Source organism: Hypanus sabinus, chromosome 4 (assembly GCF_030144855.1).
Source record: "Hypanus sabinus isolate sHypSab1 chromosome 4, sHypSab1.hap1, whole genome shotgun sequence".
Lineage (NCBI taxonomy): Eukaryota > Metazoa > Chordata > Chondrichthyes > Myliobatiformes > Dasyatidae > Hypanus > Hypanus sabinus.
In genome coordinates this window covers 162,001,882-162,023,074 of record NC_082709.1, presented here as the reverse complement: position 1 = coordinate 162,023,074, position 21,193 = coordinate 162,001,882, and the positions used below count along the sequence as shown (strand labels likewise).

The following is a 21,193-nucleotide window of genomic DNA, read 5'->3' as shown; positions in this document are numbered from 1 at the left end:
GTTCAGCCCACTCTTCTAACTGGCCTAAATCTCTCTGCAAACTTTGAAAACCTACTTCATTATCCACAACGCCACCTACTTTAGTATCATCTGCATACTTACTAATCCAATTTACCACCCCATCATCCGGATCATTAATGTATACGACAAACAACATTGGACCCAGTACAGATCCCTGAGGCACACCACTAGTCATCGGCCTCCAACCTGACAAACAGTTATCCACCACTACTCTCTGGCATCTCCCATCTAGCCACTGTTGAATCCATTTTACTACTTCAATATTAATACCTAACGATTGAACCTTCCCAAATAACCTTCCATGTGGAACCTTCTCAAAGTCCTTACTGAAGTCCAGATAGACAACATCCACTGCTTTACCCTCGTCAACTTTCCTCATAACCTCTTCAAAATATTCAATAAGATTTGTCCAATATGACATTCCACGCACAAATCCATGTTGACTTTAGTTTTCCAGAAATGATGGAAAGACATTAATCTATATTGTAATGGTACTCACTCTTCAGAAAGTATTATTTGGCTGTTTGCTACCGTAGGTTGCCCAGAGGCAATATTAATTGTTCTATAAAGGAAATTTAATTAATTTCTCTGTTGATCATGTGTAAGTATTGCAATGAATAGACCATAATATATCAGAGTAAATTAGGCCATTCAGCCCATTGAGTCTGCTTTGCCATTCCATCATGACTGATTTATTATCCTTCTCAATCTTTGGCAACCTGACTAATCAAAAACCTATCAATGATCATTTTGAATATACTCAATAACTTCTCCTCCTCAGCTGCCTGATTCATCATATTCACCAGCCTCTGGCTTTCAATATTCGAGAGATTTCAATGAGATCACCCCCTCTTTAATTCTTCTAAACTCCAGTGAATACAGACTTACAGCCAACAAACACTCCTCATCCATTATCCCTTAAATTCCTAGAATCATTCCCATGAACCTCCTCTGGATCCTCTTCAATGACAGCACATCATTTCTCAGATAAGGAACTCAAAACTGCTAAAAATACTCCAAGTGCAGTCTGACTGATGCCTTATAAAGCCTCAACATCACATTCTTGCTTTTATAATTGAGATCTCCCAAAATAAATGCTTACATTAATTTCAATGCATAAAATGCATAACATTACAGGGCTAAGAGAAGAATTCTGCTTCTTCCAGCAATAGAGAAATATTTGTCAAATGACGTGATTGAGCCCTCCATTTCTGTTTCCCGGTAGAGTTTTAGTTTCTGTCTTGTGCTTTTGTAATTTTTTTTTCATTCAAACCCTAAATCTCCTGGGATTCAACCTTGATAATTTGAATATTTTTGTATACCTGCTTATAGCCAAGTTAAGCACCAGAAACTTAAACCCAAATTAATTGCCATAATTGCCATAAACGTTATCATGTATACCTGAATTAATTTTGAAAATCAGTTAGCTTCTGCTAGTCCTCTTGCTTATTCCCATATTCAGACTTGTTCAAAACTGCTCATTTATACAGCCTGTTAATAAAATATTTTTCTATAATTTAAAGCCTAAAGTTAGAATTGTTTTCTTTCAGAGTGGCATGAGTGTTTAATAGAATGAATGTGAGAAAATTGGAAGAATATGGACATTGTGTAGGTAGAAGACATTAGATTAGTTACTCATTAAACTACTAATTTAATTCGTTCGGTACAACATTATGGGCCGATTGACCTGTTCTTGTGCTGTACTGTTCCGTGTTCCAACAGTGGAAGCCTAGTTAGTGATTTGGATACCGACCTGTCTGGATTTATTGAAATGACCTGCAAGCTTTCAATTTAGTTATTTCAACGTTTGGGAAATAAGGAAGATCACTTTTCTCTCGATAACAGAAGTCAAATCTTCCGGTGTATATTGAACTGCACGAACCCCGTCTCCTAACTATAGTCCTTAAAAGACAAAGCAGGACCGTATCTGCAACGTGACTGTTAATCTGTTAATCGTACAATAAATAGCACCTTTAGTTTTCACAATTGAAATCGTTTGATTTGTTCCAAAATTTTGTCTCAACGCGATTAATGGGACAGGCAGCAGTTCTGAAGAAAGGTAAATAATTTTTAAAAGGAGCCTTTGCAGAAAGGCTGCCATGGATTTTCATTAAAATGCTCATAGAATAGAAACAGCAGAAGGAGTAGGTTTTTAAATTGCAATTTTTGTGATATGACCCACTTTGAGTCCATTCCCCTTTTCTAATGATGCTGAAAAAAGCACAATTAGAAACATCATCTGAAGAGTTTCGCCATATCAAGAAATTTGTTTTTGTTATTTGAAAGCAAAATTAGGATCCATTCCATTTGATTACCTAAACCGTACGACCCTCCTCAGATTTCTAATGGTGTTTATTTCCTCGTTTCATTGCAAGCACGGTGTCGAGTTTCTTCTCCTTCCTGATTAGACGTTGGTGGCGGATTATAAATAATATCCCAGGGAAAGGCCATTAAAATTAATGATGAAGTGAAATTGCCTTATAAATACTGGCACGCGACCGACGTGCGCAATCTAGGAGCCACGCACATCTTCAGCCACTCTGTAAACGTAAACTGGGTGCCTCCATCATAGGAACCGTCTGGTATCAGCAAATGAGAAGGAAGGTAAATACGTGACAGTACGGCTAACAGAAAGCGTTTTTGAAAATTGGTTGTTGCACAATAAATGCTGCAGGATGACAATTTAAAATGTGAATTATTTCACAGCTCTTAGTTCAGAGACTCTTCGCTGCTACTGACAATGCACCACCCAAATGCCGCTGAATGCCTCTCCGGCTCCAACCAGGGGATCAGTGTGGTTTCAACAGGTAACTTCAAGGAAAAAAATCCTTGTTCCCATTCAAATCTTATTCATTACACTATAGGTTACAAAATTAAAGGCTTGACGCAAGAGGAGCATTTGATCGCTCCAGAATTGTGCTAGTTGGATTTTGGTCGAATGGGGGGGGGGGGGGGGATCTCATTGAAATCTATCGAACATTGAAAAACCTGGATAGTTTCGACGGAGAAAAGATTACCCATTAGTGGGGAATTCCAGGACCAGAGGGCAAGCTTCAGAGTACAAGGACTCCCCTTTTGAACAGAGATGAGGAGGAATTTCTTTAGTCAGCGGGTGGTGATTCTGTGGAATTCATTGCCACAGACGGCTGTGGAGGCCAAGTCACTGGTTATATTTAAGGCTTAGGTTGATATGTTCTTAATTAATAAGGGCCTCAAAGGTTACAAGGAGAAGTCTGGAGAATGAGATTGGGAGGGATAATAAATTAGCCAATGGAATAGTGAAGCAGACTTGATGGGCTGAATGGCCTAATAATGCGCCTTTGTCTTATGATCTTGTGGTCTTAATTAGAGTATGGGTTAACTAATCAGGGCTGGCAGATAGATCAGAACACTTTGCCCAAGTAGACACATTGACGAGCAGATGACGATTGTTAGCAAATTTTAGGCGCCTTAAAAATGTGTAACCACTTTTAGCGAGATATACCAACATTACGCACTGCAACTTTTGCGCTGTACATTCTAACTTGTAAGTAAGTATCCCAAAGTGATAAAATGTTTAATGGGTTAGTAATAGGGATGGCCAAAGTCTTGATTAAAACTAGGATTTTAAGGTGGAGTTGGAGCCGAGGTACGAAAAGCAAATCTTCAATAATATTTCACGGAACAGGGGAGCAGAGTTAGGAGAGCGGGGAATTAAAAGCAAGTTACAGCGTCGCTATACAAACCAACAATATGGCTAAGCGTTGGTTTAAGTATAAGAATTTTGTGCAGCTATTGACAGGTTAACAAAAGTTGACATAACTCGTACAAGAAGGTCAGTGCACGTTGCATGATTCTGTTAAATGTCACTTACAGAAAGCAGTCTTTTAACTAGAACGTCAGATCACCGTTTAAAATAGAGGTTGCAAAAATGAAGCTGGGGCTTCTTTTTCCCGCTGTACCTCTCAAATAACCCCGTTGGTTACACGCCAACCGAAGCTCAGTTTGCCACATTCGGACCTCTGCGTCAGAAATTCGTGAGTTCGTTTCATTCCAAAAATCTGGGCGGACTCTCCTCTGCGTCAGAGTCATCGCCTTTAGGCAACATCAAAAGTTTGTCCTTAACGTCTTGGAGTCTTTTATTCCCTTCCGCCAAGCTCTAACAGATAATTTGGTCATGTTGCGGGAGCCTACTGTGGGAAATTTGTCCGCGTCGCGGCAGAGATTGCATTTAAAGGCGATTTTGTTGCTATGAAGTGCTTTGAGAGGGCTATTCCGCTTCCATTTTGATCAAGTCCCATTGCTCAAACATGAAGGAAGATTCCACCCTGCAACCCTTATTAAAGGCTGATTATTTTCCGACAAACTTTGAGCAAAGGAAACGGTCGTTGAATTGTTTAATTTTAGTTGGTGTTAACTGACATCGTACGAGTAACATAGGCTACTGGAAAATAATACGAGCCATATTGGTATCTAAAAAGAACACCTAGTTCACGAATTGGAATTTTCAACATCTTTCCGCCAATTGTATATCAATATATACATTTTCTGTCACTTTTTAAATAACTGTACATTAAATCGTGTTAATTGACTTTTATGCAAATCGTTTTATCTTTAAGACATCTAAATGGAGTGAACATCTCGATCGCTACATTGTAAAAAATCGTTGTGTATTTTTATAACTACTTTTTTGAAGAGCATGTTCTCAGAAATATCAAAGCTTTCAATTAGTCAATTGTCATAATTATAGATTTAGAATTTTATTTGAAGAACATTTTGAAATTCGAGATTTTTGCTGTTTTATTTGAAACTATTATTAAATTAGGTTTTTCGTACGCTGTGCTCTTTCTAACTAGTCCCATCGGTTTTAACCTCGATACAACCAATGTCAACAGCCAAATGTTCCTTTATGCATCTCCCCTCGGGGTCTATGGCCAATACATCCACCGGACTCCATTATTCCATGCCATCTTGTCATTATGGGAGCCAACAATCTCCTTATGGGATTATGACGGGTAAGGTGAATATACGTTTCTCTTGCTGTTGCTATTACAATTACGTTTCTGCTTCTGAAATGTACGGTTTAGTGTAATAATCTTCCTAGCTTTCCAGTACGGCTTTGCAATTGATCTTGAGTGGTTACCTCATCACACTGCGTACGTGCACTAGTTTTTTTTTACAGCAACTAAGCGGAATGAAATCGGCCAGTCTGCAGAACTTGCGATTCCACCACTCCCGGCAATGTCCACACTTGTAAGGTTATGTCACCAGATTAGCGGCCGGAGGTCGGAACGCAACCTGCTTTGGGGAGAATCAGGAGACACTGACGCGGTGTTTACAGGTTTGTTTTAAACGTGATGACAGAAAGATTATAATGAATGAATAAGGTGTGTGTGAGGGTAGGTGGGGGGAGAAGAACTCCTTCTATCAGTGTAGTGTAGCGGCGGAGTGAGGAAGTTAGAATGAAACGATGGAAACAATTTGAAGACAAGCTCGCAGGTTCTGTAGTCCACTTCAAATTGACGCTGTTCTTAATCAACATTAGAGTGGTGGGGTAAGGAGAGCTACGTACCACTATAAGAATTGAGAAGTGGTTGAATAAACCTATTCGCGCTACAATCAAATGACTGAAATATTAAGAAGCACGACTTCTGTTATAGTGACAACAGGTTTTTATTACGAAGTTTATATCTTATCGAAAACTCAAGACATTCTGCAGATACTGGAAATTCAGAGTAACACACATAAAATGCTGGTGGAACTCAGCAGGTTAGGCAGCTGAGGAAAGGAATTCCTTTCTATGGAAAGGAATGAAAGATCTTGGCCTGAAGCTGATCTTCATAGATGCTGACTGACCTGCTGAGTTCCTCCAGCATTTTGAGTGTGTTATATCTTATTGACTCTTCCCCCCGCCCCCCAACCCCCGATGAAAGGAACTTCCATCTGCTGTGTTGATATCCTGGTAGCAGAGTACCAAAATGTTGCGTAATTGCACTGAATATAACATTTATTCCATTGTTGCCAATTTTGTTATCGATTCCGGCAGCAGAATTTAGAGTTCTTAATGCCAAATAGGCAGTCAGTCAAGAATTTTCACGTGAAGATATGCCTATTTCCCAATTTTGACACACAATTCACAGGAAATATGGGACACATTCTTCCGTCGTCATCAGTTCAAGACGTGGAGCTGCGAAGGTAATCTGAGAATTGATCAGTTGCCTGGCATTTCACAGAAATGCAACAAGCACTACGAACTAGGCAATCAGTGCATTTAAACTGATAGGATGGTAGATGCATTTCAATGCTCTAAGTAAATTTATTATCAAAGTACGCATAGTACATGTCGTCACATATTAACCCGAGATTCGTTTTTACAGGCATTCACAGTAGAACAAGGGAATGGAATAGAATCAACGAAAAATTACAGATAAAGACTGAACAGACAGCCAAGGTGCAAAAAAAGACAAACTGAGCAAATACAACAAGCTAATAATAATATATGTGTATCAATAATACGGGGAACATCAGTTGTAGTCCTTGGAAGTGAAAGTATGTTTTCCGAACCTTTGAACAATTTCAATCCAGCTATCTTCCAGTGTACTTGAATATATTAAATTATTACTTTATTTACAGTTTTGAAGATAATTGAAACACATAGATTCAATTTTTAAACTGGAAATGCTGTTGAACGAGAGCGATAACCATTAGGGAATGATAACATGAAGGGAATTAAATAAACAAGTGTACCAGCGAGGGACGGAGAATTCAGGTACAAATTAGAAACGGGGTAGAACTGTCGGATAGGTATACAACAGTTCATACAATACATAGGTTTATGGTAAAATACCAAACTACTGGCGAGCTGTAACTTAGCAAGCAAAGGAGAAAATATCTTTGGTCATTGTACATTGTCTGACATTCACCATTCTAGTACAAAGTCCAAAAGGAATATTTATCGGAGTATAAAGTATATCGGAGACTGTAATACTTTAACAAATAGTTCTCGATCAGACTATGCAATGCTCTCCTGTCACTTAATATGTATATTCTTATTCCAATTACTATTTTGATTCCCATCTCAAGGTTAATCACTTGTTCTACGGTATTTTGGCAATTTGGAATACGTAGAAACGTCTACGGGTGAAATTTCTTTAGAAATATCACACCTTAATAAGGATCGCAATACTTTTTTATATCTCAAATAAGCTGTGAAACTTCAAAAAGCAAGTAAATAATTCTACTAATTTTGTAGAATTCCATTCAAAAGATAAACTTCATGAAAAACGCGCAGCAGCTCAGGCTAAAATGGTTGATCATGTTCGTTACTGCCCGATAAGATGTTCTGTAGCTTCGCGCACATAATAAGTTATTTTCCGTTTCAAATGGTGTTTTTAACAACCTAGCGGCATTCTCTCTGTGTGCAGGTGGCCTTGCTCCGTGTCTGTATAAGCTGCCCGACCATGCATTGAGCACCTCCTCATGTAACCTGGGGCATGGATTTACTTCCTTACATCAGTCAGTCCTATGCGAGGAGTCCATTGCCGTGGACTTCAAACAAGATTTCCGTAAAAAGAATAAAACTCCCGAGGACCCGGTTGCAGTGGATTCGCCAGAAATCAAAGACCTAGAGGTGTTTGCAGCTCAATTTAAATTAAGAAGAATAAAGTTAGGTAAACAATAAACATTTTTTTATTAATCATGCAATTATTTTGTAAGCCAAGAGCCGCGGATACTTTGGCTCAAATGGTGCAGCGATAAAATCAACCTTTTGAACATGCAAAGGATTAAAGGTACATTGCAGTTCAAAAAGTTGGATATAGCTCAGAGTTAGTATGGACAAAGGTGCTAAAATCATCTAAATTAATTAGTTAACGATACTTTTGGCGGTTTCCAATAGTAAGGAAAATGAATTTCGAAGGTTCTGTTTGAGAACTCTCACAAAATGTCAGCGACCTTTGTTCAGAGCTTGAAGGAAAAGCTGAGAAATAAAAACGTGTACAATGTGAACAAGAGGACAGTGTTGTCAGCATTTATCAGATTCCTCAATTCTTTTGAGGATCTGGGTTCATACCTAATTTCTAATCCTCAGATAATTTAGTTCATGAGTAATTTCTATTGGAGAAATAACACGAGAACAATATAAAATAATAGTACATAGGACGAAATAAAAACACAAAATGCTGGCGGAACTCAGCAGACCAGACAGCAGCTATGGGAGGAGGTAGTGACGACGTTTAAACCCTTCATCAGGAGTGAAGGAACATGGGATGGTCGAGGGGGGATAAGAAGTGGGGGGAGGGATAGAGTAGAGAGCTGGGAAGTGATAGGCTGGAGGGAAATGGGCTAGGGGGAAGGTGGAGAATTATGGGAAATAAAAGAGAAAGAAAGGTAGGGCTGGGGGGAGATTATAGTGAGGGGAGGGGAAGAGAGAGAAAGCGAACCAGACTAAAATTATAGATAGGGATGGGGTAAGGGGGGCAGGGGTATCAACGGAGGTCTGTGAATTGAATGTTTATGCCGGCAGGTAAGAGGCTACCTAGGCGGGAGATAAGCTATTGCTCCATCGACCTGCGTGTGGCCTCATCTTGACGGTAGAGACAAGATCAGTTAATACAGACAATAGGATTTTGATGCTTGTACCTCGAATTCTTTTGTACAGTAGTTTTATAAACTTACCCCATCTTAACGCAAGTAATAAGGGAGCCTAGATTCGTATTTCTATTTGCAAAAGTGCAATAATTTTATATTCCCAATTCATTCGACAAGGCAGACTTTTAAGTGATGAGATTTACTTGTCTTGTTTTATAATGCTGAGTTTTTAACGTAAAGAGGGAAATAAGCGTGAAGCTATAATGATGCATGAATTAGTGATTCAAAGATGGGATTAGAAGTCCGACTACATTCGGGGGCCTACAAAGCAAGGCCCTGAAAACGATGCCGAGCTGGGGGTTGTACAGAGTAGTAAAAGAAAGCTACTACCCCACCCTGACATGAACAATTTCCCCCCTGCAGTACAATGAACTTAAACGCAAGGATTTTGCTGGTTGTACCTCCAACTTTTTTTTCCACTTCTGATAAAAGGTTATCGACCACAGAAGTTAACTGCTTGTATCTCTACAGATGATAGTGGGATTGTTCAGTATTTCCCGTCTTTATTTCAGAATTCCAGCATCAGCAGTATTTTGTATTGTAACGCACACCCAATGCATTACGAATTTCCTGGAACGGAATTTTAGGATGACACACCTCCAGCACCCTAAATTCAAGCTTGACTTCCTTTGCTATACGTGTGGAGACTGCGATTCTCCTCCTGGATGCTTGAGTTTTGCATCGGTGCTGCTGTTCTTCCCATTTTCAAAATACATATAGACTTGTATTTCGATCGAACACTGTAAATCGTCCCTTGGTATTATCTGCGGGAAATTGATTTCAATGTGAGAATAAAATGGGATTTCTGTAGGATTCATTTAAATTGTATGACAGCTGAATGTCGTGTTTCGGTGTTCAAAGATTTAGTTCTGTTTGTGACTGGAGAGTTTATTTGTCATTTTAATATAACTAAATCCAAATAAAAATACAACCTTTTCTGCGCTTTTGTATATTTGCTCCCAAATTATAAATTATAAAAATTATAGTAAGAATGTGTCGTTTCTTTCCTTATGTGGAAATATGCGAATTAAAAATTAATCAGCTTCAGTCACTTGTAAAACTGTTCAATTTCAAGCAGGGTTAAAGTTCATAGCTCCAACAGGTGCGTGCAAGTTTAATGTTATACTGTATTGCCTCAATTAATAATCTCCCTTGAGGCCACCTTTCTTCCTTCCTCACCACAGGTTACACACAGACAAATGTTGGAGAGGCTCTTGCTGCTGTGCATGGCTCAGAATTTAGCCAAACAACAATTTGTCGCTTTGAAAATTTACAATTGAGCTTTAAAAATGCTTGCAAACTTAAATCAATCCTTTCCAAATGGTTAAATGAAGCAGAACAAATAGGAGGTATGTGTCTCTCGATTTTTTTATTCTGTTCAATTGGGTACAATTATTTCTGTTAATCACTAAATAATTAAATTTCATTAAGTTTCATTTTGACATACCAGAGATCCAACTTATCTGCATATAAACCCATGCATTAGTCTTCCTTGAGTTTATTTCAACACTTCCCCATCAACAATTTTCTATCCCTTTAACTCCCAACACACATGTAATTTCCTCCTCACTATGATTAGGTATTGTTAGAATGTACCATACTGTATTCTAAACGATCATTTCCTTCCATAGATGCTGCTTAACCTGCTGAGTTCATGCAGCATTTTTTTTGTTGCAATCAGTTTCCCCAGTTCTTAAAAGTTAAATTTTGCTAATATAGATATTTATTGTTGTAGGAGGTTATCGAATGCCTTTCCAAAATCATATGTGTTAACTTGAAAATGAACAAGATCCTCAAAATGCTGAGAGTTCAAGAATGGTTAAATGTTATAATTAAAGCAAAACAATGTGATTATATAGATTTTTAATACAATAGTAGATATAACCAAAGGCCTTTCATATAGTTTGGGTATACTATAAACGTTACCTTTAATACAGGGAGATTTCTTTAGTTACTTTCTAGGAGCATATCAGAAAATTAAAAGTAAAATTTAATCATTACAATTAATATCTGGTGAAAATTCACTTAAATTTAAGTAGAAGGTAGATAACTATTCTTGTCTGAGGAGGTCATTTTATGAAGCAATTTAAAAGTAAGACAGTTCAAAATAAAGGAATTCCTTACTAGCTGAGATCATTGCTACCAATTATGGGAAGATCAAAACATTAGAATTTGAAGATAGAAGATTATTGAAAAATTATTGGAGTCCATTATTAAAGATTATTGCAGCACAGAAGATTTGAAAAATCAGACCCAAGAATGCTCATGAACCTGTCCTTCTATTCAGCTTGACCATTGCTGAATTTTATCGCAATTTAATGTTCTAATCATCTGAAGAAAATTCTGGGGAATCAGAACTCTACCCTTTCTATGAAGTCTTTCCTTCCATTACTCACTGAATAATTGAGTTCTAACTTTAATGTTATGGACCTCTAATAAAAGTAGTATTGCCCTCTTCTGCAAAATAATTGATTTGTCATATTCATCAATTTTCAATCTTTAAGGGAATATAGCAAGTAATCTGTTTTGGTAATTTAATCCTTGTAGTCCAGGTAATATTCAGCAATATGTACAGCATTTGCTCCACAACCACTGTAAACTGCCAAGGCACACTGCCAAAACTGAATGTGGGAATATATTCAGAAGCCAGCAAAAAATATGCTATAAGAATTTTTTTAAATGTGGTAATTAAAATGTAAATTAGAATCTGGAATTGGAGTTTGATCTGGTTTACGCCCATGTAACTAACCCAAAGTTAACCGAAGTTTTCAAAGAAAAGAATGGATACAAGTTCTTGCAGATGAATGCAAATTTATTCTGTTACTGTTTTCCTCACAGCTTTAAATAATGAAAGGGCAGGAACAACTGAAAGGAAAAGAAAAAGAAGGACTACAATCAGGTGAGCATAATAGTTAAATATTCTCATGAGGAGCAGTGTATGTTTTCTACATGAAAGTACTTTCATCTTAAAATACCAACTCAAGGTAATCTTCTGGAAACTATGTCTTGTGCATGAAAATGTTAAGAGCAACTTTTCTAAATTTAAAGTTTTTTTTAAAGGGGCAAAATTGTGAAAATAAACTTTTGCACCATTTATGATAGAATGATAGCAAATTTCATGTTCATTATGACACTTAGCAAATGTAGTATTCTACAGTTTAAAAAACTGGGAAATTGGTAGTTTGGGTATTCCCCATTAAAAATCAAAAATTGACAAAAGCATTATGTCTGTGACAAGCTAATTAATTACTGATACAACTTCCATACATGCAAGTTGAGGGGTGGGGGGGATTTCTAAAGCAAGACATTTGCAAAACTACTGAAATGTATGCTTGGATTTTATCCTACACTACACTACATGTATGTTGAATATTTTCCACTACAGGAAAACACAATTTGTTATGCAAATTCTGAAAGGGCAAGTTTACACTGCTACTTCACAGAGAATTGACAAGTACAAAAATTAAGGAAATAGTATAATAAATTATACAGAAGGCACAGGTTGAACTGATTTATACATTTGCTTTTGTATCATCAGCATGCTAGCAAAAGAAACACTGGAGACACACTTTGGACATCAAAGTAAACCTTCCTCCCAGGAGATCATGCAAATGGCAGAAAGTCTAAACCTGGAGAAAGAAGTCATAAGAGTCTGGTTCTGTAACCGACGGCAAAGGGAAAAACGAGTGAAGACAAGCTTGCACTACAATTCATTTTGCTTTTCCTTCAAAGAGCACCTTGACTGCAGATAAAACCCAATATTCTAACCAGGATTTTTAAGCCTAGAAACAGCAAAACATCCAAGTTATAGATAATGTATATTACTCCCAGATAATGTATATTATAGATTACTACAGTTTCCCCAAAACATTTGATTTATTCCTATAGATCAACATTTATGCTGCATCTTGTATTTACAAACCTTCAGCTCTACCAAATCTCTTAACCAATATTCGTATAGCAAACCATTCAGAATGCTTGTGATTCATTTCATTTGCTTGGTAGAAGAAACAATATCATAGCAGGACCGGAGTCTGTCCTCAGCCACCAAACATGCATTAGTGGCTCCTGAGCATAAATGCTAGTACAAAACCATATGATTTTCCTGTAATACTAAATACTATCATAATTGATTGGAAATCTAAAATATTTTGCTGTGTGTGGCTCTGTTACTCAGTGGCTCTCCCATTTAAATCAGATTTCTATCCCACTGGTTTTTATTTCCATATTTTATATACACAGATTGTAAAATCTTTAGTCAGTCAAACAGGGTAATTTTAAAATGTCCCAAGATCCATTTTTAAACATTTATATCATCAACCACATTGATTAATGTATTAGTACTTTATTTTAGTTCACTTTAATTAACCTACAGGGAAAAACAATAGTGTTCTAGGAGAGAAACTACATGCTGGTATGAGAAATGAAAATACATGCTGACAAATTGGTCTACACTGTACATTAATGAAATAGAATAAATGTCTATTTATTAAAAACTTAGTTATAATTTTCAAAACAGAGCCTAGTCATCACTTTTGAAATGTATTTGCATGCCATTTTACTACATGCAATTTTGGTCATTACTCAGTGCATTTCCAAATTAAAGATGACCTGTAAAGTTCTTCATTAAAATGTCAAATTCTTCAGTTTAATGTCAACTACTAAAGCAAAAAGAGAATGAACAAATAGAACAGTACAGCACAGGAACAGGTCCATCCAAGACCCTGCAGGACTAAAATGTCAAAGGTTTATTTCTCTCTGTAGATGCTGCTATAACTGCTGAATTCATCTGGGTGTGGGCATGGGTTACTCTGCATTTCCATCATCTGCAAAATCTTGTGTTTGTAATCTCATTATTTCTATCTAAACCAATGCAGTGTCTGCATGTGGTCTATATCCTTCCATTCACTGCCTGCTTATGACCCTGTTGAAATAGAACATAGAACAGTATAGCTCATTACAGGCCCTTTGACCCACAATGTTGTCCCAACCCTCAAAACCTGCCTTCCAAATAACCCCCCACCTTAAATTCCTCCATATACCTGTCTAGTAGTCTCTTAAACTTCACTAGTTTATCTGCCTCCACCACTGACTCAGGCAGTGCATGCCACGCACCAACCACTCTCTGAGTGAAAAACCTTCCTCTAATATCCCCCTTGAACTTCCCTCCCCTTACCTTAAAGCCATGTCCTCTTATACAGAGCAGTGGTGCCCTGGGGAAGAGGCGCTGGCTGTCCACTCTGTCTATTCCTTTTAATATCTTGTACACCTCTATCATGTCTCCTCTCATCCTCCTCCTCTCCAAAGAGAAAAACCCTAGCTCCCTTAATCTCTGATCATAACGCATACTCTCTAAACCAGGCAGCATCCTGGTAAACCACCTTTGTACCCTTTCCAATGCTTCCACATCATTCCTATACTGAGGCGACCAGAACTGGACACAGTACACCAAGTGTGGCCTAACCAGAGTTTTATAGAGCTGCATCATTACATCGTGTCTCTTAAACTCTATCCCTTGACTTATGAAAGCTAACACCCCATAAGCTTTCTTAACTACCCTATCTACCTGTGAGGCAACTTTCAGAGATCGGCGGACATGTACCCCCAGATCCCTCTGCTCCTCCACACTACAAAGTAACCTGCCATTTACTTTGTACTCTGCCTTGGAGTTTGTCCTTCCAAAGTGTACCACCTCACACTTTGCCGTGTTGAACTCCATCTGCCACTTCTGCATCCTATCAATGTCTCTCTGCAATCCTCGACAATCCTCTACAATATCTACACCACCACCAACCTTAGTGTCATCTGCAAACTTGCCAACCCACCCTCCTACCCCCTCATCCAGGTCATTAATAAAAATCACAAAAAGTAGAGGTCCCAGAACAGATCCTTGTGGGACACCACGAGTCACAACCCTTCAATCTGAATGTCCTCCCTCCACCAGGACCCTCTGCCTTCTGCAGGCAAGCCAATTCTGAATCCACCTGGCCAACCTTTCCTGGATCCCATGCCTTCTGACTTTCTGAATAAGCCTACCATGTGGAACCTTGTCAAATGCCTTACTAAAATCCATGTGGATCACATCCACTGCACTACCCTCATTTATATGGCTGGTCACCTCCTCAAGGAGCTCTATCAGGCTTGTTAGGCACGATCTGCCCTTCACAAAGCCACGCTGACTGTCCCTGATCAGACCATGATTCTCTAAGGCACTTATATAAGGCACCATAGATCCTATCTCTAAGAATCTTTTCCAACAGCTTTCCCACCACAGACGTCAGGCTCACTGGTCTATAATTACCTGGATTATCACTACTACCTTTTTTTGAACAAGGGGACAACATTCGCCTCCCTCCAATCCTCCGGTACCATTCCCGTGGACAATGAGGACATAAAGATCCGAGCCAGAGGTTCAGCAATCTCTTCCCTTGCCTCATGGAGCAGCCTGGGGAATACTCCGTCAGGCCCCAGGGACTTATCTGTCTTAATGTGTTTTAACAAGTCCAACACCTCCTCTCCCTTAATAACAACATGCTCCAGAACATCAACCTCACTCATATTGTCCTCACAGTCAACAAGTTCCCTCTCAGTGGTGAATACCAAAGAGAAGTATTCATTGAGAACCTCACTCACTTCCACAGCCTCCAGGCACATCTTCCCACTTTTATCTCTAATCGGTCCTACCTTCACTCCTGTCATCCTTTTGTTCTTCACATAATTGAAGAACGCCTTGGGGTTTTCCTTTACCCTACTCGCCAAGGCCTTCTCATGCCCCCTTGCTCTTCTCATTCCCTTCTTAAGCTCCTTTCTTGCTACCCTATATTCCTCAATAGACCCATCTGATCCTTGCTTCCTAAACCTCAAGTATGCTGCCTTCTTCCACCTGACAAGATTTTCCACTTCACTTGTCACCCATGGTTCCTTCACCCTACCATTCTTTATCTTCCTCACTGGGACAAATTTATCCCCAACAGCCTGCAAGAGATCCTTAAACATCGACCACATGTCCATAGTATATTTCCCTGCAAAAACATCATCCCAATTCACACCCGCAAGTTCTAGCCTTATAGCCTCATAATTTGCCCTTCCCCAATTAACAATTTTCCTGTCCTCTCTGATTCTATCCTTTTCCATGATAATGCTAAAGGTCAGGGAGCAGAGATCACTGTCCCACATATGCTCACCCACTGACAGATCTGTGACCTGACCTGGTTTGTTACCTAATACTAGATCTAGTATTAGGTAATGAACTAGATGCTAGATCTAGCATTCCCCCTAGTCAGCCTGTCAACGTACTGTGACAGGAATCCATCCTGGACATACTTAAACTCTGCCCCATCTAAACCCTTGGAACTAATCAAGTGCCAATCAATATTAGGAAAGTTAAATTCATCCATGATAACAACCCTGTTATTTTCCAAAATCTGCCTCCCAATCTGCTCCTCAGTATCTCCGCTGCTACCAGGGGGCCTATAGAATACCCCCAGTAGAGTAACTGCTCCCTTCCTGTTCCTGACTTCCACCCATACTGACTCAAAAGAGGATCCTGCTACATTACCCACCCTTTCTGCAGCTGTAATAGTATCCCTGACCAGTAATGCCACCCCTCCTCCCCTTTTCCCCCCTCTCTATCCCTTTTAAAGCACTGAAATCCAGGAATATTGAGAATCCATTCTTGCCCTGGTGCCAGCCAAGTCTCCGTAATGGCCACTCCATCATAATTCCATGTATGTATCCAAGCTCTCAGTTCATCACCTTTGTTCCTGATGCTTCTTGCATTGAAGTACACACACTTTAGCCCTTCTACCTTACTACCATTATACCCTTTATTCTGCTGCTCTTTCCTCACAGCCTCTCTATGTGTTAGATCTGGCTTTACTCCATGCACTTCTTACACTGCTCTATCACTCCAGGTCCCATCCCCCTTCTTAAATGCTTCTTAAATATAACTATTGCATCACCGTCTACAACTTCCACTGTCAATGCATTCTAGGCACCTACCACCCTGTAAAATAATTGTCTTGTAAATGTTCTTTAAACTCACCATCAACTGCGTCCCCCCCCCCGACCCCCAGACACACACACACCCCTTTAAACCTATGCCTTCAAGCCCTCTAGCATCTGACATTTCCATCATGCAGAAACAAAACTATCTAGCCCAGTTACTTTAGTGCTTTTATCAGTTGGACCTCAGACTCCAACACTCCAGAGAAAACAATCCCAAGTGTGTCCATCCTCTCCTTATAGTTAATTCTCTTTAATCCAGGTAATATCTTGGTGAATCATCTTTCATACTCTCTCTAAAACCTTCACATTCTTCCTGTAATATGGCAAATAAAACTAAATATAGTACTCCAAATGTGACCTTCCCAAAGTTTTATACAACTGAAACAAAATTTGCAACTTTTATACTCAACACAACAATCAATGAAGGCAAGTTTGCTGTACACTTTCCTATCACCCTCTTCATTGTGATGCCTTTTTCAATGAACTGTGAATTTGCACCCTGATATCCACCTGCACATCAGAGACTCCAAGGCTCCCAACATTTACTGTATTATTTCCTATTAAGTTTCATTTTCCATTGGGCTGGATTATGCCGTTTCTCTGTCCACATTTGAAAATGTTCTATATCCTGATGAATTCTTTGAACATCTTCCTCACTATCCGCAACTCCACTAATTTCTGTGTTATCAGTACACTTACTATTTAACTAACCTGTTTTAATCCTAATCATTGATATACATCACAAAAAGGAGGATCCAGCACTAACCCTTGCAAAATATCACTGGTCACATACCTCCACTCTATGTAAAACGCCCCTCCCCTACCATTTTGCCTTCTATAGCAAAGCCAATTTTGAATCCAATCTACCAAGTCTTCATGGATCGTGTTTGCCTAATTTTCTGTACCTGCCTACTCAAAGATCTTGTCAAAGTTTTACTAGTCTAGGTACGGAACATCCACTGCCCTGTCCTCAATCACCCGTGTCAGCTCCTAGCAAAAAAACTCAAGGAAGAAATAAAAAGGCTCATGACCATGCTCATGACCTAATAAATCTATTAAACAACCGTAATCATAGCTTTGTACAGGAGAGATCACATCTGACCCCTTGAGTTCCTCCAGCTCCTTTGTATGTTGCTCCAGATTTCCACCACATGTAGTCTTGTGTCTATGCTTCCACACCCCCCCCCACCCCCAGCTGAGAGCAAATCCTGTCCCCAAGAATCTTCTCCAATACTTCATGGATACGAATACTTTGCACTAATTTAGCACCTCAGCCACCTCCTGTTTCCAAACATAAATTCATTACTTTGTCCTTAAGGACGCTACCCTCTCCATAGTTACCCTCTTAATTTTAATGAATGTAAAAATACCTTAGGATTTCCTATAATCCTACCTGGCAAAGATATTTCATGACTCATTTCAGCCCTCCTGATTCCCTACTTAAGCTCACTCTTGCTTCCCTTTGATGACTCAAAAGACACCATCTGATTTTAGCTTCCTAAACTTAACATTCTTCCTTTCTCTGTTTGAACAAACTTGTAACACATCTATCATTCAAGATTCCTGAATACTGTCATTTGCTTCATTTTCAAATGAATTCTGATGAGTTGACCTTTAAATAGCTCTCCCTCATCAGGAGTGGATTAACTCAATAACAGCCAATCCCAATGTATTCTCCCAGTTTTTGAATAATGTTACAATTAACCTCCCCCCAAGTTAGCACACCCACCAACCCTTCACTCCCCTCCAGGTCATCTTACCCTCATCCATAACTTTGAAAAATTACAGTTATGATCACTATTCCCAAAATTCTTTCCAACTAAAACAATTAAGGCAGGCTCATTTCCCAATACAAGGTCCAGTTAGACCAGGGGTGGGCAAACTTTTTGACTTGTGGGCCACAAAGGGTTCTAAAATTTGACAGGGGGGCCGGACCAGGAGCAGATGGATGGAGTGTTTTGGTAATACACCTCATAAGAGAAAATAAAATATCATGGGATATGTAGAAAACATGTGCTTTAATTTCAATTGAAAATGAACAAATGCATTACAACAAAATATCTGTCTTTGAAGTCCCATGGTATTTAGCTATTTATTGAAATGACTTTTAAAACACTGAAAATTAAATGAATAAAATACAGCTTTTTTAATAGTAACAGTTATTATTTTAAAGCACTGAAAATTCTGTTATCCTTCAAGATATTATCATCATCACTCTCCTCCTGACTGTCTTTATTTCAAAAACGGTAGGAGATGCAGGTCTACTTGTCCTGCTCCTTCTTATTCAATTGTCCCCTGTGCCAAAACTCAACAACAACCAGCACAAAGACAGAACAGTGATAGCACGCCAGTATGCGGAGCGCGTTATTTATTTTGAGAACGTACGTGCACCTGCGCACTACTCATGTCCATCACTTAACAGAAATGACATGTAACATGTAAGGCTTATTGAAAAAAATATTTTCAAATGCATTTTTTACATAACACAACGAAGAAACTTATTTTTAATTTCAGTGGGAACAGTGTTGTTGGTTTCCCTTTTTAGCCAGCGCATCAAAGTCTGGATTTAGTTTTGTTGTGGCGATTCTCAGGATGGATCTGAGGTGTTGGTCAGTTAACTTGGATCTGTGGCTAGCTTTGTTGATGTTCATGACGCTGAACGCCTGTCGAGTTGAACAAAGAGTAAAGCGCAAAAGTGGAGTAATACGCTGCACCTCAACAAAGGTCAATGTATATAGAGTGCGTCATCTATTGGGAAAACGCCAGAATTGCGGGGAAAAACCATTAACAAGGTTTATTAATATAAATTCATCAAGTTCTGCGGGCCGGATTAAAAAGTTTAACGGGCCGCATATGGCCCGTGGGCCGTAGTTTGCCCATGCCTGAGTTAGACTATCTACATAACTTGTCGAGTAACCCATTACCACTACTTTGTTGCATATACATCTTACCATAATCTGCTTATATTTATCTCCTGCTGCCTATTAGGATGCCTGTAACAAAACCCCATCATACTAATTGCACTTTTCTTATTCGTTAGCTGTACCCATATTGCCTCACAGATGGGCTCTCTAGTGCTGCTCTAACCTTCTCCAATATCAATAATGCAACTCCTCCACGTGCTGCATCCCTCTATCACATTTGAAGTGGAACATGAAAAGAGAACAAAAAGACAGTGAGAAGGAATTGAAAACAAGTAAAGAAAGGCAGATTAGAAGAAATAAGTAATAAGAAACAGGCACATAATTAGGCAATAAAAGGAGAATAAGAGTGTAAGGTGATAGAAAAAGGAGGAAGTGGCAGAATTACGAGAAATCACCGAAAAACAAAACTGCAGTTTAAATTAAAAAAAGCAATTCAGCAATTTCTTATAAAGGCATTCTCACTACTGAAAGTATACCACTATGCCATTTTCAAAATTTCATCATCTCTGCCAATGTAGTTTTTACTTTGCTCTTCCATTCTTAATAATTTAAAATGTTTTTAAATGGTTAAAAGACCAGATATGGAAAGTATTCCACAGATTAACAATTTTTTTTTAAAAACATTGCAATTAATATTAAAAGGCAATATCATTAACATCACTAAACATAGACAGTTCTAGAACGTTAGGTAGCCAAATAAAGTTACCAAAACATTATCAGTATACACATGAGCACACATTTTAAACTTACTTAGGAGGAACACAAGACTATAAATCTGATGCAGCATGATTTGTAGAATATATCCAGCTTTGTTTTTATTTCACATTGCCAGTACCATTAGGTTTTTGATTTTCATTTATTCATCTTTTAAGGTAAATTCTGAGTGACCACAGAAACACATAATCATCACCAATAACCCAAATGATAGGAAGTACGCAACTCAATTTAGCAAACTGGTTTACTGCACTTTAAGTCTACTCTAAAAAGCAAAATCATGACCAGAATTAATAGCATGGCATATTGAAGTTAAGACTATACAGTTTCTATTGGATAATAAATCTATCATTACAAGAATTAACATTGATTTAACTTATGCATTAAATAATTGCCACATATTCAATTCCAACAATGGTCCTATAAAACAAGGACCACAATTTATTTCATATACATGCCAGTATCCCAATGATTTTAATAAAGTAATTAAACAATGATTATAATTTAAACAGATTCTCGAGTTTTTTTCCATAAACAAAAACAAAATCCTGCAGGAATTTAACAGGCCAGGAAGTATCCATGGAAGATTAAATCATAAATGTTTACTCTTTTCCGTAGATGCTTCCTGGCCGGCAGAGTTCCTCCAGTATTCTACTTATTGCTTGGATTTCCAGCATCTGCAGATTTTCTCGTTTGTGAAACACTCTTCATAATTGTGTTCGTAGTTTATACATGTCAACTTATAATTTTATTATAAACAGTTAAAATGTCTGCTATATTGTGGCTTTTGAACTCAACAAATAAAGTTGCTTCTCTACTTCACTGCACTGAAAGGAAAAAGTTTAAAAACTGAAACAGAGACCCAATCTGAAAATCTGTGCTCCCAGGAAAGAAGCATT

The 21,193-nt window shown here is 38.4% G+C and overlaps 1 protein-coding gene across 1 annotated transcript; it reads left to right on the top strand.

Annotated features, from left to right (window-relative positions):
• The first annotated feature begins 2,749 nt into the window (after positions 1 to 2,749).
• pou1f1 (POU class 1 homeobox 1) lies at positions 2,750 to 12,401 on the top strand. The gene is made up of 6 exons (XM_059966207.1): positions 2,750 to 2,828; positions 4,857 to 5,015; positions 7,425 to 7,670; positions 9,834 to 9,998; positions 11,488 to 11,548; positions 12,188 to 12,401. The coding sequence occupies exons 1-6, from the start codon at positions 2,762 to 2,764 to the stop codon at positions 12,399 to 12,401; spliced, it is 912 nt and encodes a 303-aa protein (XP_059822190.1). The 5' UTR covers positions 2,750 to 2,761.
• The last annotated feature ends 8,792 nt before the right edge of the window (positions 12,402 to 21,193 follow it).